The 25,003-nt window shown below is 36.1% G+C and overlaps 1 protein-coding gene across 2 annotated transcripts; it reads left to right on the top strand.

Moving 5' to 3' along the window:
• On the top strand, positions 1 to 25,003 carry LMBRD2 (LMBR1 domain containing 2). 2 transcript variants are annotated; one of them, XM_010725332.3, is made up of 18 exons: positions 3 to 142; positions 745 to 974; positions 1,414 to 1,493; positions 3,512 to 3,607; positions 4,636 to 4,803; positions 5,609 to 5,819; positions 9,514 to 9,588; positions 10,175 to 10,288; positions 12,158 to 12,341; positions 13,195 to 13,376; positions 14,969 to 15,102; positions 15,420 to 15,525; positions 16,137 to 16,234; positions 18,156 to 18,259; positions 18,601 to 18,647; positions 21,566 to 21,668; positions 23,009 to 23,138; positions 23,793 to 25,003. In XM_010725332.3, exons 2-18 carry the CDS (start codon positions 801 to 803, stop codon positions 23,851 to 23,853), a joined length of 2,067 nt encoding a protein of 688 aa, XP_010723634.1. In that variant the 5' UTR covers positions 3 to 142; positions 745 to 800; the 3' UTR covers positions 23,854 to 25,003. The 2 variants fall into 2 exon arrangements, with proteins under 2 accessions (XP_019465900.1, XP_010723634.1); XM_019610355.2 differs by lacking the exons at positions 23,009 to 23,138; positions 23,793 to 25,003 and adding an exon at positions 22,291 to 22,394 and having other exon boundaries at positions 1 to 142.

Genomic DNA, 25,003 nt, shown 5'->3' with positions numbered 1-25,003 from the left:
CAATTTTACTAACCATATAACAAGGTGGTGACATTTTCTCTTAGCAGATTTGTGCAGCTCACTGGTCTTTTGCTTGATAGCATGCCTGTGTGAGGACAAGCTTTCTAAGAATTTTTAGCAGTAACAGTAACTGACTGTAATGGTAAGTCATCCCACAGGAAGGGAAAATATAGTAAGTCTAATAATGAGTGGAGACCTGTGTTCTTCTGGAGAAGAGCAGAAGAAAAGTAGGAAGGAGAATTAGCTAGTTAACATATTCTCTCATGAAATTTTAGAAGAGCTGCCTTGGAAGTAGCTTTGCTGTATTTTTATGTTTTATTAACTCTTGAGTAGAGAATATAAATGCATAGTTGATTAACAGTCCATTAAATAGAAGTTTCTGAATAGCTTTTTGGAAACATTTAACTTTAAACCTTTCCTTTGTTCAAATTACTTGAATTCTTCTAGATGAAGAATAAAAGAGAGGTTTTTTTTTTGTTTTGTTTTGTTTTTTTAAATTTATAGTTATCTTAAAAGTTAGGGTTATAGTCTTATTCACAGACAAGAAAAAATCATTTCAGGATCTTCTGGACCATGAAGATGCAGAAGAGTTCAAAGCATCTTGCGGAAAGTCTTGTCCTCCATTCTTTTTTAATGAGATCAGAAAAACCTGCTACTAAGTTTAAAAATGTATATTGAACACTCTTTTTTGCCTAAATATCTTTGAGAGATTTTAATGTAATTAAATAACATCTTGTCTTACAGTTCTAATCAGCCTTCTTATGTGAACTGTGCTGTGTGTCTGGAGTGAACCTTCAATAATGAGTGGTGCAGCACTGGGCCTTGAAATTGTGTTTGTCTTTTTTCTGGCCTTATTCCTACTTCATCGGTATGGAGACTTCAAGAAACAGCATAGGCTGGTGATCATTGCAACATTACTGGCTTGGTATCTCTGCTTTCTAATTGTATTTATACTGCCTTTGGATGTCAGTACGGTAAGAAGTTTGTAAGATTTTCCACTCTGTTAGGTAAAATGAGGCATTTGTTTTGTTTGTTTTTAAATTCGTATTTGCAGAGTACTATATCTAAAACAGCAAATAAAGTTCTCTAATAGTATCTTTTTAAACTTAGCACATCAGTTTTTGCATGACAACTTCTCTGTTGCAGTTAGTTTTTTTGCTCTTATAAGACAACAAATCTTTCACATGTTTTAGAATTCTTTTTGTTTACAGCAATTTTAAATCTATTTCAGCAGCATAAAAACACTTCCATTTTACTTTCTTTTCCTGCATGCAGACTGCGTGTTGAGTGTTTATTACTTTAATTGCTCCCAAATGTAAATTCAAAGGAAAGGAAATGTGTTTAAAATGGGACTTATTGTTTTTTAATTACATGTTGTACTTTTTTCCTGATAAAAAAAAAATTATCTTTTAGACAATTTATAATCGATGCAAGCTTGCTGTTAACTCCAGCCCTGCAGAAACCAATGGCTCTTTTGTTACTCTTGCTCCAAAGTAAGTCTTCTTCAAATAGGCTTTTCTTAAAGAAATGTTTCATGACTTCCTTTATGTGAGTATTTCCTGTTTGATGTTCTTACATTTGAAGATTGTAGGCATATAGGAGGGTGAGAAAAGAGGTGAAGAAAATTGTATCTGCATCTATTGGTAGGCATTTATTTGTAATAACTCTAGTTCTAATTAATTACCTAAATATTCCTATTAATGTTTTTAATTTCATAATAGATTTCTGCTGTTGTTAAACTGATAGAAGTAAGCTTTTTTTTAACAACTTTGGTTATCTGTCAGGAAATGCCTTGATGAATGCTCCATAATCTTAAAGCTTTGGATATGAAAATCTAATTCTATAAATCATGAGTGTAGAAAATAATAGACTTGTCTTATTTTCAGGGAGCATACGTAAGGATTATTAAAATCGTGCATATATAATAATTGAAGTTAGAACAGATTAGATCATTTGGGTATAGGAATAGTTCAGATGATCTTCAAAGATGAGTGCAGCTGTTGGACCACTTCGGGGGTAACCAGAAGTTAAAGCATATTGCTGAGGGCATTATCCAAATGCCTCTTCAGCAGTGATAGGTATGCAGCATTGAACACCTCACTAGAAAGGCTGTTCCAGTGTTTGACCACTCTTGTGGTAGTTAAGTTTTTCTTAGTGTCCTCCCTGACAAAAAAGAAAAGAAAAAAAAAAAATCAGTAATCTGAAACTGCTCACTTGCTCTCTTCTGGCAGGGAGGAAATAATCAATAAAAGATGGGAAATGTGAATGTATGTTGACTCTTTCTGTGTCTCCTTTGCTTCTGTTGGCTCGTTCCACATCTTGCAGATATGTGCAGTGTAGTTACCTTTAAGTTGTCCATTATGTGCAATGTAATGCCAGATTTGTTTTCCAAAAGTAGAGACCGCCAGGATATTGTTATTTATAGAAGCACTGTAAAATGCTAGACCTAGTAACACAACTTTTTACCTTTTGTTTTAGACTGCTCAGTGTATGTTAATTAAACATATTTAGGTAAATACACAATGTGAAAACTATTTAATAGCCTTGTGACTTGCCTGTAATTCCAGAATATGCTGACAACTGTTACACAGTATATGACTTGAGACTATAAAATAGAAATATTAACTTAGTTGGCTAGATAGTGTTAGTATTAATCAGATCTTAAAATTTTGTTTGAAACCTCTAGTCACACCAAGTGTCATACTATCTTAATTTGATAGTTCTGAAAATATTTAGACTGTGTACATAAGGAAAAAAAAAAAAACACCTCACAGCACAGGTTTAACTAGTTTGATTCTGGAAAACATCAATTATTTCTCAACAGATACTCCTATTAAACTGGCGGAATTGCCCTTTGACTCACCATTATTTCATTGCTCAGACAAGTGTGGAAAATAACACCACAAATATCTTGGTGTAGATGAGCACTGTGTCATTTGTTCTGCTCTGTCAAAAAGGTTCCAGTGGCTTTTTTTCTGTTTGTGTCCTGAAGCAAACATTACCTTCATTGTAGCTCTTGAAAGGTACAACAAAATCAATTTATGCAGATGCAACTAAGCTGAGCTGGGTTATGGGAGAAATAGCTAATATACTTTCTTGCCACTAAATGGTCTTCTTAGTATATTGAGGTGGTATGCTCCCTAAATACTTTTGAAAAATCTATGGTGCACACTAAAGTTAAATGCTTTTCTTTTTATGAAGAAAGTGCAAAAAGAAAAATTAAAGTCTTAAATTGCTTATTAAAATGTCTCTTTGAGCAGGTTCTTTTTAAAATAAGCTGTCTTGTCCAAATATGTTATTTTTAATGAGTCAAATACTAAATATACTTCAAATCAGGATTCAGTTTATTCTCTTCTGGTGAGGTTGATGGTTAAGTACTTAAAAATAATGTATTATTTCTTTTGCTTTTTTCAAAATCCTCTCTAGGTAGTGGAATTTATAGAGGGGAAAAAAAAATAATTCAAGACTTTTGACTTCACAACTACTAATAAGTTTCTGTATTTTATTACAGCAAGCAAAAATGTTTCAAACCATGGAGTTATATCCCTAATGGAATTATGCCAATTTTCTGGCGTGTTGTATACTGGACATCACAGTTTTTAACATGGTAAGTTAAGCCAAGGAATATGACAGTGTTATACGCATCCAATTTGTAAGTGTGATGTTGCAGCACTCACAATATCATCATTCTGCAAAGCTATCAATGAAGTTTCTTGTTGTGGTTTAACCCGAAAGGTGGTTATTTGCTCACTACCCTTCCTTCCCAGTGGGATGCGGGAGAGAATTGGAGGAAAAAAAGTATATCTTGTGAGTTGACATAGAAACTATTTAAGATAAAGAAAAGATAAAGAAAAGAATAATAGCTATGACAAAATTTCCTTGGCTCTCTAAAGCACTGGTGAGCAGCAGCTGAAACATTGACGTGTTATTAATATTCTTCTTCTACTAAACCAAAACATAGCATCACGCCAGATACTATGAAGAAAAACAACTCTGTCTCAGCTAAGATAACTGAAATATTTCTCTAAGTACTGTATTGTGTACTTTTTTTGTGCCTCCCTTCAGGTGACAGCCTTCTACCCGTAGTTCACATTTGTATCTGAAACTGACCAACTTACTCATATATTTTTATGGGGAGATTGTCTGAAAAGATTGCATTTTAGACAGCGTAACATCAAAATAACTCTATGAATAAGTTGGGTAATTTTAATGTAATATTGTAAATTATTTGATTTTATTAAATTATATAGTAAAAAACTGTAGATATATCAACTTCAAACTGATAGTGCTTTTGGTTTAGATTATATATAAACAGTGACCAACGTGCTCTGAAATAGCTGTTACTTTTTCTCAGTCATGAAAATCAAGATTGGTAGTGAGCTCTTGATAAGGAGTTTTTTCCTAGTAAAGCTAACTATTGCTTTTATCTACAACTTGTTTTTAAAGATTTGCCCTCAAACCAATATATCTGGAATAAAAACTTCATTAGCTCATCTTGACAGAAGCTTTAAACACCTTTGTGTCAATATCTTGCTACTGATAAATTATTATAGGTGTATAGGTATGTATGTATATATATGTATATTTTTTTTTTGATTGGCTGATCTGTTTTGCTTTTGTTTGCTTTATTCATAGGATTCTACTGCCTTTCATGCAGTCTTATGCTAGGTCAGGAGGGTTCTCCATTACTGGAAAGATTAAAACTGCACTGATTGAGAATGCAATATATTATGGCACTTATCTGCTAATTTTTGGAGCATTTTTAATATACATTGCTGTAAACCCAAAGTTCAATTTACAATGGTAAGAATAATATTGTAAGTACTTGCACAAGTGTTTAAAACAAAGCATAATAAAAAAAATTGTCTTATGTAAAAGTCTTCTGTAGATGAAATGGCTCTTTAAAATACATAAAAAACATTTTTGTTGATCCAATTTTTGCTAGACAGATTTTGAATTCTTTTTTATGATATGTTCAGTTTTGGTTTTGATACACAAGGCAGGGGAATTGTTTTGTATCTGCAGTGATTTTATTTTTTCTTATTTGAAAATGCAAGTGTGATACTAGTGCTGAAACTTTCTCAGTGCTTTCAAAACATCTTTGTCAACATTTTGTGTAGCATTTCTTCCTCCTGTTGATTCATTTATAGCTCATGATATAAGTTAATTAATAGAGTATAAACAATGTTGTATACTGCCTAATTGCTGTCAGCTTATGTGACTGACTACAGATCCTGAGTTCTGAGACAGTTTCTTACAGAGTCTTCCAATGTGGTGTTCTGACCTCACTTTTATTAAGTTTGCTAACTTCATATTGTTCCCTAAAGGAACATATTCCTTTGTGGAAGAATATTTTTATCTCCCTCCAGGAAGGGTGTACCCAAAAGAACTTTTGCCACTTCTGGAAATGTGGTAGATGTTAAAATCGTGGTTTAAATCCCAACTAAGTAATGGATTGGGTCTAGGCAACACTTACAGAGTTTGTTTCTGTAAATTTGAAAGCCCTGTTTGTGCACAGAGACTCCAAGGTTGCTTTCTTGTAGGTGGGATGGAGGATTATATCTTGTTAACTTTGCTTTTTTGTCTGTGCTCTGTTTGTTTTCCTTAGGAATCAACTTCAGACTATTGGGATAGCTGCTGCAAATACATGGGGTCTCTTTCTTCTTGTGTTGCTTTTGGGCTATGGTCTGGTGGAAATTCCCCGTTCTCACTGGAATGGGGCTAAGAGAGGTTATCTTCTCATGAAGACCTATTTCAAAGCTGCCAAACTGATGACTGAAAAAGCAGATGCAGAGGAGAATTTGGAGGATGTTATGGAGGTAAGTAACTAGCTTATGCTATGAAGTAACTGAAGGTTGCTGTCAGGCTGTCATCATTAATTTCCTGTATTAGGCATCTGTGGCAAGAAAATGCAAGTACTTACTATGAGGTATCTGTAATTTAAGAATATCATCATAGTGTGCCTCTTGATGATACAACATCCTATGTAAATATCAGAAGGGAAGTAGTTCCTAACTAGAAGAATATTTATCTGATGGCAACCTGCTAGTCATTATTTGTTAGGTTTGTTTTTGTTTGTTCTTTTTGTTATTTATTGACCCCTTTGGAATAATGTTGGTGACTAATGAATAACAATCCAGAATGATGCTTGAAAATCTAGTGTACGGATGTTTTGCTAGTGTTCTTGCGAACTGTGTTGTGTATGCTTTTGTACTCATCTTTCAATATGTTTTGGAGTCATAGAATGGCTTGGGTTTCTGGTTCTAACCCTGATGTGATCAGGGCTGTCACAGATCAAGCTTCCCACAGCTTCATTCAGTTTGGTCTTGAGTGCTTCCAGGGATGGAGCATTCACAGTGACTCAAGGCAAACTGTTCCTTTATTTTCTGGGTAAAGAATTTGTTCTAACATCTAAGCTAAATTTAAAACCATTCCGAAGTATCACTATCAGACAAAAAGCTGATCTCGCTCTTGTTTACAGGCTCCCTTTAAGTACTGAAAGGCCACAGTGTGGTCTTCCTTGAGCCTTTTCTTCTCCAGGCTGAGCAAGCCTAGCCTTTCTTCAAAATAGAGGTACTGCAGCCCTCTGATCTTCTCTGTGGCCTTGTCTTTACCTGTTTCAACAGCTTTTCAACATCTTTCTTGTGCTGGAGGCTGCAGACCTGGACACGGTGCTGCAGATGGGTCCTCACAAGGGAAGAGCGGAGGGGGCAATCACTTCAACCTACTGGTCATTCCTTGTTAGATGCAGCTCAGGTTAGAGTTGACCTTCTGAGCTACAAGCATATACTTCTGGCTTGCATAAAGCTTTTCATCCACCATAATCTAAGTCTTTTTCTGCATGGCTGCTCTCAGTGACTTCTCCAGGTTGTACACATCTGGGTGCCACAATCCAAATGCAATACCTTGAACATAATGAGTCCCAGTTCATGTCAGCCCACTTCTTGAGCTTCTCCAGGCTCCTTTGGATGACATCCTTTATTCTGTAATATCAGCCACGCCGCAAGCTTGCAGAGGGTGCACTTGATCCCATTGACTAGGTTATAAAGACGTTAAATGCATTGGTCACAAGGCAGAGCCGTGGCGGACATCTCTTGTCACTGACCTCCATCTAAACATAAAGCCTCTGTCTGCAACCATCCAAACAATTCTTTATCCACTGAAGAATCCGCCATTCAAATCCACATCTTAGAGATAAGAATGTAGTTTGGGAAGTTGTCAAAGGTCTTGTTGAAAACCAGGCAGATGACATCACTTATTCCTTCCTTTTCTTTGCTGATGCTGTCTCTCATTGTAGAGGACCACCAGATTTGTCAGGCATGATCTGCAATTGGTGAAATCATGCTGATTATTTTGGTTCACCTCCTTGTCTCACAGATGCTTTAAAACAGCTTTCAGCAGGATCTGCTCCATGACCTTCCCAGGCACTGGGTTAGCATTCACGATCCTGTAGTTTCTTAGGTCTTCATTTTTCACTTTCTTAAGAATGGGGTAATGTTTCGGTTTCTCCAGTCACTGGAGACTTTGCATGACAGCCAGAATTTTTAAAGTATGATGGAAAGTGGCTTGGTAACCACATCAGCCAGTTCTTTTAGGGCCATGAGATTAATGTCATTGGTCCCTGAAGGCTTGTACACATTCAGCAGGCAATTCATTGGATAATCTTGTACTTACTTTGGGAGGGATTTTTCTCCCTCAGCCCCCACCTCCAGGTTCAGGGATGTGAGAGGCATGAGAAGTCTGACTACCAGTGAAGGCTGAGGCAAAGAACTCGATGAGTACTTAAACCTTCTCTTTAACTGCTGTTGCTGGTTGTCCCTTTTGGTTTATCACAGGGGGTACACTCTCCTCTTGCTTTTCTCTTCTGAAAAGTGTACCTGTAGAATCCCTTTTTTGTTGTTTTTCACATTCTTTGCTAAGTTCAGTTTCATCTGCACCTTTGCTTTCCTGGTACTTTCTGTTTCTTCTGCCTGCACATTTCTTCTTTTCCCTCGGTCTAATGAGCAGGTCCTTGGTTAGCCATGCCAGTTTCCTGCTTCTTGTTTTTGATTTCTTAAGGTGGGGGATGGAGAGCTCTTTTGCTATCAGAAGGGTGTCTGTGAAGAGCTGCCAGCTTGGTTTTGTTCCTATGTACCTGTGAACAGTTTTGCAGGGGAGCTCATCCAACAGTTCCTTAAACAGCCTGGAGTTCGCTCTCCTGAAGTTCAGGGTACTGACTTTGATGAGCTCAGCTGGGGCATGGTTGCTACAGCCCAGAATGCCTCTTTAATGAGCTCATCTGCATTGGTGGGCACCAGTCTTAAGTTACTTCAGAATCTTTGGAGGTACCAAGTTGGATTTGCAGGACAACTCTGTGCTCTTCGAATATGAAGTAGATCAGTGTTTTTTCCAAGATTTTCTTGTGACAGAGATATTATTGTTGCTTGTGTGAGGAAGCAGTATTTCCTAATGTGTTGTAATAACAGAATGGAAATGCTGTTGCCTGCTGTACTGTTGTAGTACTGTGGCTTAGAAATAATACCCAGAGGAGTTGCAGGAGAGGCTAGTAAGTTCTGTGGTGATTCAACATAAAATAGCAGTAAAATCTTAATTCCTTCAGTAACAGCTTTACGATGAAAATGCTAAAAATATTAGAGGTACATAACTATGAAATTTAGTTGAGAAAGAGCAACAGTAACTTTGTTTAACAAGATAGCACTTGTTTTTGTTTTTGTTTTTTTACTTGACTGTTCTTTAGTTCCTGTAGGATGATTGACACATTCTGAGGTTATATCTTGTACAAGATAAAATCAATTATATTGTTAATGCATATAAAAAGTTATTTCAAGTATTGAGAACCAGCAGTCACTTGTCTTATAATCTGCAGACATTGCACTTTTCCTTTAGAAAACTTGTCCAATATATATTTTCTTTATTTTCCAGCCTTCAGAGGAACACTGAAACTTGAAAATATTAAAAAAAAATAAAAAAAATCCTAAGAGTACCAGTGCTGACTCTTATAACTTGTGAATATTATACATTAGTGTCGTGGCAATTTAATCACAAAATTTTAACTTTCACCCATTTTAGTTTAGACTTCTGTTTTCTTCCTTTATCTTCTTTCTTTAGAAAGAAATTACTAAAATGCTAGAAACTGTAGTACCAGAGGACACTTAGAAAGCTACTTAGCTATAAAAGCAGAACTACACCATATAAGAAGAAAACTCCTTCACCTTGTTTACAGCTGAAACAGGAAAATAAGTTCTGATTTAGCATTCATGAGTAGAAAATGTTATTCTTCAAACCAGAATAATATTTGCATGCTGATATTGTAGTGTACTTTATAAATACATAACTTCTTTCTAAATTGTCCTTAATTTGTGATTTATTAGGTGTCTAGTAAAAAACTCAGTAAGTTTTGCTGCTTATAGGCTCTGATGGTTATTGTTTTCATTGGTAGGGAAAGAATTCTTATCTTTTCCTGTAAAACTTCATCTACTGACCAAACAACTCTGTATTTTTTTTTCTCAACAGGAAGTTCGTAAAGTAAGTGAGAGTATCAAGTATAATCACCCTTTGAGAAAATGTGTTGACACAATACTGAAAAAGGTAATAAATAACTTAATGTGCTCTTTTTTAGCTATCTTCAGCTGGTTCATGGCAGGAGGGGAAGGGGAGGATGGAGTACTCCCAACAGCTACTGAATGCTTGTATCTTATTTTCTCTTTAACTTGAATTTTCTAATTGGCATCTTGTGGTTTTCAGACCAGCTTTAGAGTTTAAATTCTGGATGGAATGAAGTTATTATGATGAATGTAATTATCTGATGTGTTTTGAGATAAGTAGTGTGTTATGAACAGAATTTGTAACAGTTGATCACTTACAATAATACCTTTTTTTTTTTTTTGAAGTATAGTTAGGTATGTAGAAAATGCCATGTTTTCCGACTGTATGCCTTATTCTGAATTTTTGCAAAACACAATGTTCTTGAGAAAAAATTATAAGTGCTGTATCTTTTTGATTAACAATGTTGAACTGATCTTTTTTGAGAAGAAAAAAATATTTCTTTTAATAGTAGTAAATAAATGTTAGTATCAGAAGGAAAGATCTGTAGTTAAAGTGAGCTTCTAGTTGCATGAAATGTTTGTAACATTGAAAAACATATAAAAAATAGTTATTTTTCTTTTCTTTCCAGTGTCCTACTGAGTACCAGGAAAGAATGGGTAGAAACATGGATGATTATGAGGATTTTGATGAAAGACAGAACAGTTATCCAAGTGAAAAAAGTTTAGTCAAACTTCACAAGCAGGTATGTTAATAAATGATAGAACGTGCAATTTATTCTAATGTAATGAGAATAAATACAAATCAAACAAATTTTTTTTGAAGTATTTTACCCAAATAGCTTACTGTAGTGCATGATTGTCCAGCTTTTTTGCTTGCCTGGGCTGCATTTAGTGAATAGAAATTGTCTTGGGTGGCATATGCATAGGTTGCTCCAATAGTAATGCCTCTGATTCATTTCCATTGAAACAATAACAGATATGAAGAGCACAATAACACTATTTGATAGACCAAATTCTGAGCTACAAAACACTGTTTTTCCAACACTGTCACCACCATTAGCTGTGCTTTTTTGCCAGCAATGAACAAGAGCCTGCATGCCACATAACAATCTGACCCACTGTCACCACTCCTGAAACACACTACCCACCAACTCACCGTGCTCACATTCAGCCTTGCACCACTCTGGACATGAGCCAGCAATGTTCCCTTACAGCCTAGAAAGCCAACCATATTCTGGGCTGCATCATAAGAAACATGGCCAGTGGAATCAGGGAGGTACCCTCTACTCTGTGATAGGGAGTCCTCAACTGAAGTGCTGCATCCAGATGTGGAATCCTCAGCCCAGGAAGAAACATGGACCTGCTGGAGTATGTTCAGAGGATGGATGCAAAAATGACCCAAGGGATGGAAAACTTTCTCTATGAGGACAGGCTGAGAGAGCTGGGGCTTTACAATCTGGAGAAGGCATCAGATAGCTGTTAGTGACCTTTCAGTATCTACAGGGGAGCTGTAAGAAAAAAGGGGACAGACTCCTTAGCAGGGTCTGCTGCCATAGGACAATGGGAAATGATTTCAAACTTGAAGAGGGTAGATTTAAGTTGGGTGTTAGGAAAAAGTCTTTTACAGTGAGGGTAGTGAAGCACCGGCACAGGTTGCGTAGAGATGTGGTGGATGCCTTGTCCCTGGAAACGTTCAAGGCCAGGCTAGACCAGGTTGTGAGCTCCTGATATAGCCGTGCACGTCCCTGTTCAGTACAGGGGATTTGAACTAAATGGCCTTTAAAGGTCCCCTCCAACTCAAAGGATTCTGTGATTCTATTTTCAAATTCCTTTATCACAACAGAAGACACAGCTGCTTATTGAACTCTTTTCAGAGCCCTGTGTTTAGCCGGTGTATCAACATGCATACAATTATTTGCCATCACCTGAGTCAGAACTGCATAGCACTGCCTTCCCTGTACCCTGCTTTCAGTTGACAGTGTTAAGAGCACTGTCTGACTGGCTGTTGCTGAGTGATGGCTGCATACCTGGGGCTGCTCTGTGGGGAAGAGCTGCTGTTTTTACAGCAGGAATGGGATGGGCTGCATTGTGAGCTGGGATGGGCCACTGGTTGGACATACCAGCTATAGTGGGCTTAGCAATGCTACTTAATGACTTTCCATAGAGAAAGAAAGTATAGAAGTTCAATATCTCAAACGATCCAGATCTGTTTTCTGGTTATGTAAAAACTGTTCCTCTTGCAAGATAACTTGACGGTATTTTAGTTGGCCAGATGATTGATAATATTTGGGGCCTTGGAATGACTTATTGGCAATGCATTATAGAAAAGCATCGTATTTGTTGATTTGCAAAAATAAAAAGCTATGTTGGAAAAAGTAGGCTTGATAATGATACAGATTGATTGTTATGAAAATACAGCAGTACCCAGGAATGTGTTTGTTTCCTTATTCCTGCTTACCTATTAAGAGGGTTTGCTGTCTGCCTTTGTGACTGTATGGAATTAATCTTAGCAGTTTTCTGATGCAGAAATTTTTTAGGGATTTCTGCAAAGCTTTTCTCTTGTTTCTTGGAATGAGTATGTTGTAACCATAATTTCTTGGAATTTATGGTAGGTGATTTATTCAGTACAAAGGCATCATCGTACGCAGGTCCAGTGGCAAATTCTTTTAGAACAAGCCTTTTACCTGGAAGATGTGGCAAAAAATGAAACTAGTGCAACTCGACAGTTTGTTCATACTTTTCAGTCCCAGGAACCGGAGAATAAAATTGTTCAGTATTTCTACACACCAACTATTGGTAAGTGCTGTTATGCAGATTTTGAATATATAAAGGAGTAACTGGTAATGTTGTGTAAGAACAAATGGTTTTATATGAAGATGTTCAGTTAGAATAGAGGAAAACAAATGTACATTTGAAATACTTACATAATGACAGATTCATCAGGCATTGAGTTATGCACCTGACTCTAGGTTTAAACTTTTTAAAATTTAATAGCAGTAGCGTATTTTAATAGTAACTGAAATATTTTGAAACTTTAAATGAAGAAAAATTCAAAATTTCGAATTATGGAATTGTAGCCATCTTCTACATTTGTAAAATATTGTTGGGATATTGCAGCTCTTGTAGTAATGCACAGGGGAAAGAGCTCTTTGTCTGCCCTATGCTGATAATTAAAAATATTGTTGCTTATGCAGTTCTTTAGAAAGTGTTGTCTTGTCACATATTAACTTCTAATTTTCTATAGAATATCAGTGATTTATTTCTTAGAACAATTTTACAGTCTAAGCTTTGTTGGTAATAGAGTAATATAAGAACAAGCAAGTAAAAAGTGGGTCATAGTATTTGGACTGAAAGTGGAGAATCCAGTTCTGCTCCCTCTGATAGTTCTCATCAATAATTTTGCAAAATTTGCAACCCAAACCCATTTTGTTTTCCACAGCTGTGCATATGATTCTCTAGGGTTGAGGCAGCTCTTGAGCCATCATTAAATCTTAGAATTCGAATGTGCAACTCCAAAGATTTAGCCATGATTTTAAGGTTGTTCACGCAGTAAGTTATTAATAAGTTTTTTGTTTTTCTGCAGGAGTTCCATTTCTGGTTGTCTAATTTTCATTAACTATGTAGAGTTGTATGTGTATTTGTTTTTCAGAGTGGTATTGGGAGTGTCTTCTACGACCATGGTTTTACAGGGCTCTTGCAGTTGTTTTGGCCATGTTCTCTGTAATTGTCGTGTGGTCGGAATGCACGTTTTTCAGCACAAGGCCAGTTTTATCACTATTTGCAGTTTTCATACAGCTGGCAGAAAAGACATACAATTATATATACATAGAGGTAAGTTTGAGATAATGACTCAACCAAAAGCTTTAAATTAGATTTGTTTTTACAATAATAGTAGATGAAATTGACTTTAAGTTTCTGTAACAAATTTTTAAGCTTTCAGAAGCTCTGTACAATACATTGTACCAGACTCTGATTTTCTGAGGAAGGTCTGCCTTTTGCCTCTCCGTTACAGTCAGAAACTCATTCGACCTGAATACAACATGTAGAATAATTTGTGAAACATTAGCTTGGAGCCTAAATAGTTAGACCTACCATCTAATTGACCATTTATGTGACCTCTTTTTCCTAAGTAGTAATCCACTGCTGGCCAGAAATCCGGTCCTCCCTGATGGGGCTACAATTTGACTGCAGAAAGTTATCACAGAATCACAGAATGGCCAGGGTTGGAAGGGACCTCAAGGATCATTAATTTCCAACCCCCCTGCCACATGCAGGGCCACCAACCTCCACATTCAATACTAGACCAGGCTGCCCAGGGCCCCATCCAATCTGGCCTTGAACACCTCCAGGGACTGGGCATCCACAGCCTCTCTGGGCAGCCTGTTCCAGCACCTCATCACTCTCTCTGTAAAGAACTTCCCATGACATGCAATCTAAATCTTCCCTCCCTCAACTTAAAACCATTTCCCCTTGTCCTGGGGACAGTAAAGCAGATGAGCAGAAGAAGCTTCAGTATACAAATAAATTGGGTTGAACTTAAAACACCTGTTCTTAATGCTTTTTAAGGGAAGAAGATGTTAAATCATTCATAGTAATTATCAAGGTACTTAAATCAATGCCATTTATGTTACAAAAAAGTAGAATAAGTGTTTCTAATGTCAATTATGATATAACTTACATGAAGTTCAGAATGTTTCAGGTATGTTCAACACAAGTTTAAGGAGCTTTTTTTCCTAGTATTGGTACTGATGTTATTGTCCTATCTCAAAATGAAAAATTACACTGCATTCAATCTGTTGCATATACAGATTGTGTTAACATGTTAATTCCTTTAGTAGAGTTCTTGTGTTTTAACCTGGCAAGCAGTTAAACACCACACAGCTGTTCATTCACTGCTTCCATGTAGCAGAATAAGGGAGAAAATTGAATAGCACAAGAACTTGCAACTTGAGATAAGCACAGTGTAATAAGAAAGAAGAAAAAGAAAGAAAAGGAAAATAACAGAACTAAAATCATAATAACAAAAAGAATGAACAAAACAAGTGCTGCACCTGCTGACCAGTGCCCAGCCAGTCCCCAAGCATGGCAGCCACCCTAACCAAACCCCAGTCCTGTTTTACGGTTCGGCCTGGTGTTGTATGGTATGAGGTGTCTCTTTATCTAGTTTGGATCAGGTGTCCTGGTTCTGTCATCTCCCAGCACCTTGTGCACCCCTTACTCCTTGCTGATGAGGTAATACAGGGTAATATGTTGACAGTGTAATGAAATGTTCAGCAGCAGCTAAAGCATGGGTGCGTTATCATTGTTATTCTAAATCCAAAATGCAGCACCATACCATCTACTAGGAGGAAAATTAATACTGTCCCAGGCAAAACCAGGATTGTTCTATATTCAAATAATTTTTTTTTTCCCCTCTTTTCTAGATGGCCTGTTTTCTTACCATCTTTTTCCTCAGTATCTGTGTTTACTCCACTGTCTTCAGAATCCGCGTATTTAACTATTATTACTTAGCTTCACATCATCAAACAGATGCATACAGTCTCCTTTTCAGTGGCATGTGAGTATGTGGCCTGTATTCTGCAAATTTAGTGTCAAATAATCTATTGAAAATGTCCATCAAGCTTTTACTTATATTCTTTCATTTATACTCACATGTTTGTTTAAATTGTGTCATAGAATGGTTTGGGTTGGGAGGGACCTTAAAGATCATCTAGTTCAAGACTGCCTTGGGAAGGATTGCCTTCATGTAGGTCACATTGCATAAAGCCCCATCCAACCTGGCTGTAAAAGCCATACTCCTTGATACGATTTATTAATATTTTTGGTGTAATAAGTTGTTTTAAATGCTGTTTGTTACCTCTTGCATTTATTCAGGTTATTTTGCCGTCTTACTCCACCATTATGCTTGAATTTTTTGGGCTTGACCCACATGGATGCAACAATCTCTCACAATGATGCTCAACCAACTGCTTACACATCAGTAAGTACAGGAAATAAGGCATTGAGGCTTTGTCATGATTTAGAGAAAAGGAAAGTGCTTTGTGATACTTTTTATAGTAAGATACAGATATTCGTATTTTTGCACTTATTAAACAGGGTAGAAACAGTTATAGAGCAGGAGTTTGGTAATGATTGCTGGCTACAGTGGAGTTGTCAACCAAATGTTTTGTCCTTTGTCCTAGAAAAGTGCAGCTTGCTGAAAAGTGCAGGCTTCTCTTCTTAAGAGCTTTTTAGCTTCCACTGGCTTCTGTATATGGGGTATCTTTGTGGATTAGGAACCAACCTTACTGGCTGCTGAAAATTGCTGAGTTTGGTATTACTCAATAAATAGTTTCTGACAGCAAGTAATATCTATCTTTGTTCTTAGCAAATGGTCTCCTTTTCTTGTACTTCCACATCAGATGAAACACACTAAATTTGTACTGAGTTTGGATTAGGTGAGATGACAAGAATTAGATCTGTGATGATAATACCTATGTTTACATAACCAAAGAATTGTGTATTTATGTGTTGTTAACTGGAAAGAATGAGGTAGCAAAATCTTTCTTGGGTATCATCAGAGCTTCTTGCTCTTCTGGATCTGTTTTCCAGATAATGGGATCAATGAAAGTGCTGTCCTTCATTGCAGATGGATTCTACATATATTACCCAATGCTTGTTGTCATTCTCTGCATTGCCACGTACTTTAGGTAAGTAATGTGCGAGACTCATCCTCTGCATTTCTTTATATTAATAACTTCAATTTTATCACTTAGGAAGAGACTCACTTCCAGATGATGAGATGTGACATATTAACAGAAATGCAAAAAATAAAGAAAGAGTTTTATATTTATTTCCATTAAATGTATACATTTTAGGCGTATCCTTTGTATGAGCTCCTAACTTTTTGATTTTCTTTAATACTAATTTCATTTTCCATTAAACATTCATTAGTCAGATTTTGGGTTCTTTTCTGTTCAAACTTTGAAGCCTTCAAAAATTTACATTATGCTATATGAAATTAAATTTACTGTGAGGAAGCTATATTTTCAGCAGTTTTCTGATACAGATTTGCAAAAACTGTAGGTAATGAACATTCCAGCAGACTTGCAACAAATAAATGTGGAACTGAATGTTTAATTAAAATCTGTAAAAGAAAGCTGTTTCCCTTATTTAATCCAGTGGTTACCAGACTAGCTAGTGTTTTAAATCACTGGATCTTTCTCCCTTAAACACAGATTGCTGGAATCTGAAAAGATAATTACAGGAAATACTCTTATGTGTTTGCTTTTCTTTGTTTTATTTCAAAACATCTGCTTCTGACCACTCTAAGAGATACGTTTTTGTTTTGTTTGCTTCTTCAGTCTTGCATTGCTGTTCAGTTAGAAGCAGTGTATGTGTTTAGAATTTTAGGGGAAGTAATTTGATGCTAGAAAGTTTGAACATCCACAGATAGCAAGAATACAGTCCTAGTTTTTTTCCCTACCTACTTTCAGGTTAAATGGTCTAGGATTAGAAATGGAGGTTGGTGACCCTGCCTTGCGGCAAGAGGGTTGGAGCTTGATGATCCTTGAGGTTCCTTCCAACCCAAGCCATTCTATGAAGGAAAAAGAATCCCCTGAGCAAACAAGAAAGCAAAAGAGAACTGATTTGTGTAACTTGTCTCTGATGATCTTTCTCTTTGCTGTTACAGTGTAATGAAAGGGAAAGGAAAGGGGGGGGGAAAAATGAAGAATCTGATTTGCATGAACTCTAATAACTTATAAAAAATCAAGTACACATGGGACTGAATGTTTATTAAAATTTATCAAATAAAGCTATTTAATCCAGCAGTCCTAATGCTGAGATAGGACAGGAAAAATCTTCCCATTAAGTGAAGCTGTATTTAGACACAATATTAATATTCTGGGTTAGAGACAGAGAAAAAACAAAAACCAAAAAAACAAACCAAAAAAAAAAACCACACACACAAAAAAGAAAACCCCTCAAAAAAACAGTAGTTGCAGACTCTGGTAGAAAGTTGAAAAGGTTCCTGGATACAATTTCTGCATTAGCTTAATCCTGTGTGAAGGGTGGAGCAAGTTTATTTTCTGACTGCTGTCTGATGGGATCCAAAATGAGAAGTGTTCCTACAGCTGGAGGAAAAAAAAAAAAAAAAAAAGCTAGGTGTTTCTTCTGAGTGATAACTGAGATGAAAGTAGCTTTCATGTTATTGTTTCAAAAACAGAAATCTTGTTGCATGCAATCTTCACAGTAATTTTCTTCTGGCAGAGGAGAGTCAAGAGGATACATAAGTGTAAATTCTATTCTATTTGAAAAGGTATCAAGTAATTGTTTTAAACCGTTTGTACCACTCTCAGACTATAAGCATTTTTATCCTACTACTTGAGCAAAGGTCTTCCATCCTTTTGATTACATTCAGGAACCTTGTCACTGGTTTGAATTCTCTGATTTCTCAAGTGTATAATTTGTTTTCCTTTTTTCATGTTTAGTTTTTTTTGTTTTTTTTTTCTTAATTGTTCCTAAATTACTGTATTTCTGAAATTTCTGTTTTACATTTTGCAATATAATGTATCCATTTACTCATTGTAAACTAATATGGGAAATTCCTTATCCTTCTGCTTTTACCAGTTTAGGAACTCGTTGCTTGAATCTTTTGGGTTTCCAGCAGTTCATGGGGGACAGTGAAATGACCTCTGATTTGATTGATGAAGGAAAAGAGTTAATCCGAAGAGGTAATTTAGATGCCATATCCTAATCATCCTACAAAATATAGTAATTCTTCCATGTCTGCGAAAAAAAGAAAAGACATAGCTTTTCAATTTTTGAACTATCAAAAATTTGGCAATCTACCCCACAGAACACAACAAGATTAACCATACAGGTTGCTATGTAAATACCATTGGACTTTTTTGACATCTGCAGTAAAATACCAACTTTACTCATTCAGTGTGGGTAATTTTACAATTCAGTTAAGTGGTGGTATCCCTGAAGTCATTGCATTTGTTTAAGAAAAACCTGTTAGTAGTGATTGTTCTTGTATTTAGGTACAGACTTTTTCTTTTTTTATTTCTAGAGAAAAGAAAACGGCAAAGGCAGGAAGAAGGTGAAAACAGAAGAAGGGTAAAAGATTTATTTTATGTAATCAGAATGTTAATATAATAAAAAATCTGCTAGGGATGGTCATTGTTATTTAATTCAGCCTAACTTTTTTCACAAGAAAAAAGTCCTGCTGTCACAGATCAAAACAGTTTTGTCTTGTAGAATAGTCCTGGCTGAGGAAAAAGATAATTTATATTTTCTTTTTAAAAGATAAGAGGGTTATTGTGATCATACTACTTGTACTCTCTTGTTAGTCACTCTATTTTTAGAATCACTTATGGCTGCACACATAGGTCAAGATAACCTGACTCCTGACCTATGAGATTCAGAATAATCTGGAATTGTTTGTTCTCAGTCTCTTCTGTTGATGCTGATCTGCTTGAAATAACTACAGTGTTGCAGTGTTGAAATGTTCTCTTGGAATGGGGACTGTGTGCTCTTCCCAGACTTACCCTGCAGCTTTGTGTAGTTGTTGCTAGTAATTGGCAAAGATTAATTTTTTCCCTTCTGAGAGGGGAAAACATTTAATGTAGTTCCCTTCTTGAAGGAAAATGAGCAGGGAGGAATGAGTACTGTTTCTACCAAGTAACAAACAGAATCTTTGTTTCAAATCATTTTTGAAACATAATTCAGAGAGTTTCGCTTAGGCAAGTTCAGTTAATTGTAGCTTTTGTTTTTGATAAATAATACTTTGAATTCAGTATGGAAAGGAACAAAGATATCTAAGGAGTATGTGTGAAAAATAAACTGACTAAAGCAAAAAGTATTATTTGCAGAAAACTAGGATAATACTGGGTCTAAAACTCGTGGATTCTTCAAGCTCAGGGATACTTGCCTTCAATTCTTGTTAACAGCTAGTATTGTTAACAGCTAGTACTGATGCTCCTCTCTGCACATTTCATCCCATAGTTTTAAAGCTTTCCCTTAATACAAAACCAAGTACCAGTCAGTGCATTATACCTTTGTTACACACTGAAATGAACTGATATGTAGTCTGCCTAGACTTCAGCAAAGCCTTTGATACGGTCTCTCACAGGCTTCTTCTGGGAAAACCCGCTGCCCGTGGTCTGGACAAGTATACACTACTTTAGATAAGAAACTGGCTAGAGGGCCGTGCCCAACGGGTAGTGGTTAATGGTTAATAGTCCAGCTGGCAACCCATTATGAGTGGTGTCTCCCAGGGATCGGTACTGGGGCCCATCTTATTTAATATATTTATTGACGACCTAGATAAGGGGATTGAGTGCACCCTCAGTAAGTTTGCAGATGACACCAAGTTGGAGGTGGTGTGGATCTGCCTGAGGGTAGGGAGGCCCTACAGAGGGATCTAGATAAACTGGATCGCTGGGCTGAGATGAATGGGATGAGGTTCAACAAGGCCAAGTGTCAGGTCCTGCACTTTGGCCGCAATATCCGCAGTAACCTCAAGCAGCGTTGTAGGCTTGGGGATGAGTGGCTACATGATTGTGAAGAAGAAAGAGACCTGGGGATGTTGGTTGGTGCTCAGCTGAACATGAGCCAACAGCATGCCCAGGTGGCTAAAAGGGCCAATGGCATCCTGGCCTGCATTAGAAATAGTGTGGCCAGCAGGAGCAGGGAGGTGATCATCCCCCTTTACTCAGCGCTGGTGAGGCCAAACCTCGAGTATTGTGTTCAGTTCTAGGCCCCTCACTACAGGAAAGATGTTGAAGCCCTGAAGCACATCCAGAGAATGGTAACAAAACTGGTGAGGAGTTTGGAGCACAAGTCTTATGAGGAGCAGCTGAGGGAGCTGGGATTGTTTAGTATAGAGAAGAGGAGGCTCAGGGGAGACCTCATTGCACTCTATAAATTCCTAAAGGGAGGTTGGGGTGAAGAGGGGTTTGGCCTCTTCTCCCAGGCAACAAACAGGAACTGAGGAAATGGCACAAGTTGTACCAACGGAGGTTTAGGTTAGACGTGAGGAAAAACTTTTTCTCTCAGGGAGTGGTCAGGCACTGGAATGGCTGCCCAGAGAGGTGGTGGAGTCACTGTCCCTGGCAGTGTTCAAGAGGCGTCTGGACAAGGAGCTGTGAGATATGGTTTAGTAGCTTGTGGTAGCAGTGGTAGTGAGAAGACAGTTGGACTAGATGATCTTATAGGTCGTTTCCAACCTTGTTCTATGATTCTATGACATAAATTAGCAATTCTATTTTCCATAGAAAACTCATTTTCTATTTTTTTGAAATAGAAAAAAATATGAATATGAAAAAAACTGTTTTTTGAGTTTGCATTCTACACTGTAGCACATATATTCTTGAAACTTTTGGAGGATATAAGAGTATTCTTTTGTTACATCATGATAAATACTTTCTCTACAGCTTGAACTGCAAGATCTGTTGGCATAAATCAGCACAGTAACTTTTGAGTATATCAAGGATCCATATAAAAATCTGATCAATATAGAAGTTACAGACACAGTTGGAAAAGTTTCTACTGTGTCATGAACTTGTCTCCTAAAAAGAGCAGGTTTTCTTCTTAATACTTTATAATTCTTCATATTAAAATTATTAAATGCTAAGAGCTTATGTGATAGAAGTAGAACGTTTTTCTTTTTTGTCTGGGTATTCTACCATTCTGCCACTAGATGGAAGTATAAACCAAACAACGAGCATCTGTCTTTACACCATAGCAAGAACTTTGTAGATTTAATATGTGGTTTGTTTCCTCTGAGTATTTTTCTTCTAAAGAGCAGTTACTGAAATTGGTTTTGTGAAGGTACATAAACACTGAGTTAAAAACAAAACAAGAACTGTTCTTGTATCAAGATATCAAGCGGTAACATTTTCAAAGTATTTTCTTTCACTGGGTGGCAAGGTTGACCAGTTAGCTCTAGACTGCAGTATCTCTTGATCCTGTGTATGCTTTAGTTGTGTTACTTTCTTGACAGTTCATGTTTTTCTTTTCTTGTCTTTTTCCAGGAATGGAAAGAACGGTATGGAAATAGAGAGGATTCCACTAGAAACAGGGTTGTCCACACAGAGCAAAAAGAATCCAGCTTCTCAGAGACCAATACTAATAGACGTAAGTTTTGTGGGGGTTTTTTTGTGTTGTGTGGAAATTTTTTGTTTGCTTGCTTTTAGGTTTTTAATATCCTGTCTGCGCAATACTGACTGTAAGTAAAAGTAAATAGTTTCCTTTTTGTCTCAGATCATATATTGATACATTTCCTTCTTTAGGAAGGAAATAGTGCTATCTTAACCATTAAAGACAAGTGCCATGTTTCTTCTCATCTTTTACATTTTGACTAGTTGAGGCTGGAGATTCTGGCTGGTCTAAATTACTTGATTTTCTCATGGGACATACAATTAGAGTAACAGATGTTAACAAAAAAACCCTCTATATTTAAGGTATACCTTGCAGTTGGAAATTTTAAATATTGAAATGTACCTCTTCTACATGCAAATGAACTGATTTGGGTTGGACTAATGACTTATAAAGCCAGAATATACATGAGTGCATGCGTGTCATTTAATAACACATTAAACTAGCCAATTTAGATTGTTACATGTGCAGTAGTATTTGCTTGTAGAAGAAGAATAATATTGAGTTGAAAATGTTTAAAAGTAAACAAACCTTTTATTGTGCACTGAATTTTTTTGTCCTTTTGCTAACTTTTACTGTGTATTTCATGTATTCTTGTAAGCTAACAACAGGTGAGAAATGAAACTTAACAGCTAAATGTGACAGGTTGAATGAAGTGATGGAAAACTGATTAAAGTTTAGAAAATAAAAAGGAGAAGATTCAAGGCAAGTGCTTTCAATAAAAAATAAAGTAGGTCTTTCTCCCACTCTTTTTAACAGTAGGAAACCAAAGTCTTCAGATATAGACTAACTGAAATTGTATTCAATTATATTCTGCTGTTAACTAGGCCCAAAACAAGCTGTAGACACTGGCCTACTGAAGCTGGCAGTGAATTGCCAAAACAGCTGTATTTCATTCATTCTGAGTTTTTCCATTTCAAAACAGAAGAAGAACTTTAAAAATTCCAGCTAAATTTTGCACATAGCATTTTTGTCTGTCTTGGTTAAAAATGGCAAGCAGAGAAGAACGGATGCATCATTTATTTATTTGTTTCTGTATAACTCTTAATTTTCTGTGATTCTTTGCAAAATGGATCTCATCTACTTGTTGCAGCTATGTTGTTCTGCAGATAAACAAGAACAAAAAATCTAAAAAGACCCAAACTTTGAGCATACAGTCAGATTTTATTTAATACTGAATTTACTCTAAATATTCATGATTATGCTTTAGATGAGTTACTGGCAAATTATTGTACTGGTCTTTTAAGTTTGGTATTTTCACACAATGGGAAGTGTTTATAGAACTAAATGGATCTCTTCCCTGCTTTTTACCTATTCAGCACTATCGAAGTACACTCGTACAAATGGTAGGACTGAAAGAGATAGAATAGAACTTCTTCAGGATGCAGAACCTTTGGATTTTAATGCAGACTCAATGAATGATGACCCTCTTGAATCGGACTCTGGAAGGTGAGGAATCCTGTCTTGTACTTACAATTTAAAAATTTTAATAGCTTCTATCTCCTGTCCTGTAACAGCTATGTCAGATGGTTTTTTTGATAATACCCTTATAAACAGTATTTGCTTCTCACATAGCTATTTTTCTTTCTTCTTTGATTATATCAAGTGTTTTCAACCCAATTGAAACCACTGGATTTTATCAGTTTTTATAGAAATGTCTGAGTAAGGCTTGAGATGACCATAAATTTGTGTTAGAATAATTTGGAAACTATTGCATGTAAACACAGTAGTGGAAGAACAGAAAAATGACTTACATATGCTCAGTATAAGTATTTTATTTTTCTCAATTTCCTACAAGACTTCAGAGAGCTTATTATTCCTTGTATAAAGACAATCTTTAAAGATTGAAGGAATTTGGAAAAGTTTAGAATTCTGGAGTTTTTTGGTTTGGGGTTTATTTTTAGCACAAAGTTTAAATAGGAAGCAGTCTAGTGTAGTTCTGTTTTCTACTTCTGTACAGTGTTTGAAATAAATAACAGTCTGCAAAAATGGAAATAGGCACATGTAATTGTTCTGGAGCAGATATGATATCTGAAGTCTTCATTCATAGGTCTTTCTTCTTTTTGCTGTGATATGTTTTCATATTTAAAATTCATTCTGCAGGTACCAGCCTGGTGGAAGATATCTGTCAATGTCTCGAAGCAGAATATTTGAGGATGTCTAATCTAAATCTAAAGAAAAATCATTGGCAATCTATTTCCTATTCACTGCTTGGAAAACATTGTATTTATGATTATTGCTGAACCAGAAAAGATCATTTTCGTTTTATTAAAAAAAATGAAGAAACAACTATATTTTGGAAATGTATCTGTATGATAACTCTACCAGTTACAAGAAGAATATTCTTCTTCTATTTTAGATGTTATTGTGCATCTATATGAGCTCTTTGTAATAACCAAAAGGAGAGAACTAATAATTAAATTAGTAGAGAATAAATTTCATAAAAGAGGCTCAACTTAAATTACAATATTAAGCTTTAGAATGAACATTTTCTGGAAGGATTTTTTTGTATAGAAAAGGATGCTATGAGAAAATCTTGATGCATCCAAAGTGCAGTTATATCGATTACAATAGTGAACACTTACTGAATTTTCTGTTTAAACATTTATCACTAGTCCAAAATTTACAGATTTAAATTAGTCTTCTTTTGGCTTCAGTGGTCTTCAGATCAGACCCTAAGTAAGCAGAAGGACTGAATGGCACTCTGTTTTCATAAATCTTGCTGGCATTAGTTTTAGAACAAAATGTATTTGTGAAGAAAGGTAATATTTTCTTTCCCAGTGTTCAAGGCCAGGCTGGATGGGGCCCTGGGCAAGTGAGTTGCAGCTGTGCCTGGGCAGTGTGTTGGATTGTCCTTATGATCCTACCCAAGCCATTCTAGGATTCTCTGTGTGATTAGATGAATATGGATGAAGGTTTCACTGTTATATGAATGTATGTGCAATAGCAAGGAAATGTTATCAAAGGCATGAAGTTTGCTTAAGATTTTTACAGTTCTAACTGTTGAAAAATATTGACACACTAATGTTTTGGGTTCTTTTTTTTTTTTAAAGCATAAAAGAAATGTAATGTGAATAATTCCGAATGCGAGTTAAATTCGGAAAAAATTTATTTGCATAGACTTCAGACACAGCTTAAAATTTGAGCGTTTCTTTAGAAGAAGGGAAATACATAGCACAACTAGATAATGACGAACACTTTTAATATCCCAAATGTCCTGTTTGCATTATGTATCAGTTCTTAAGGTGCCTGTATTTTGCAGTAAATTGTTGCAAAAAGAATAAATGCATATTCATTTAAATGCCATTCAAAAA

This window comes from Meleagris gallopavo, chromosome Z, assembly GCF_000146605.3.
Source record: "Meleagris gallopavo isolate NT-WF06-2002-E0010 breed Aviagen turkey brand Nicholas breeding stock chromosome Z, Turkey_5.1, whole genome shotgun sequence".
Taxonomy (NCBI): Eukaryota; Metazoa; Chordata; class Aves; order Galliformes; family Phasianidae; genus Meleagris; species Meleagris gallopavo.
The sequence above is the reverse complement of the archived record's forward strand: the minus strand, read 5'-3'. Positions and strand labels throughout refer to the sequence as shown.

Excerpts from the sequence above, each read along its gene's own strand:
- LMBRD2 (XM_010725332.3), top strand. The coding sequence starts at position 801 with ATGAGTGGTGCAGCACTGGGCCTTGAAATTGTGTTTGTCTTTTTTCTG. Across the intron at positions 3,608-4,635 it reads ACATCACAGTTTTTAACATG|GATTCTACTGCCTTTCATGC; the intron begins GTAAGTTAAGCC and ends CTTTATTCATAG. Across the intron at positions 15,103-15,419 it reads AGTCTCCTTTTCAGTGGCAT|GTTATTTTGCCGTCTTACTC; the intron begins GTGAGTATGTGG and ends GCATTTATTCAG.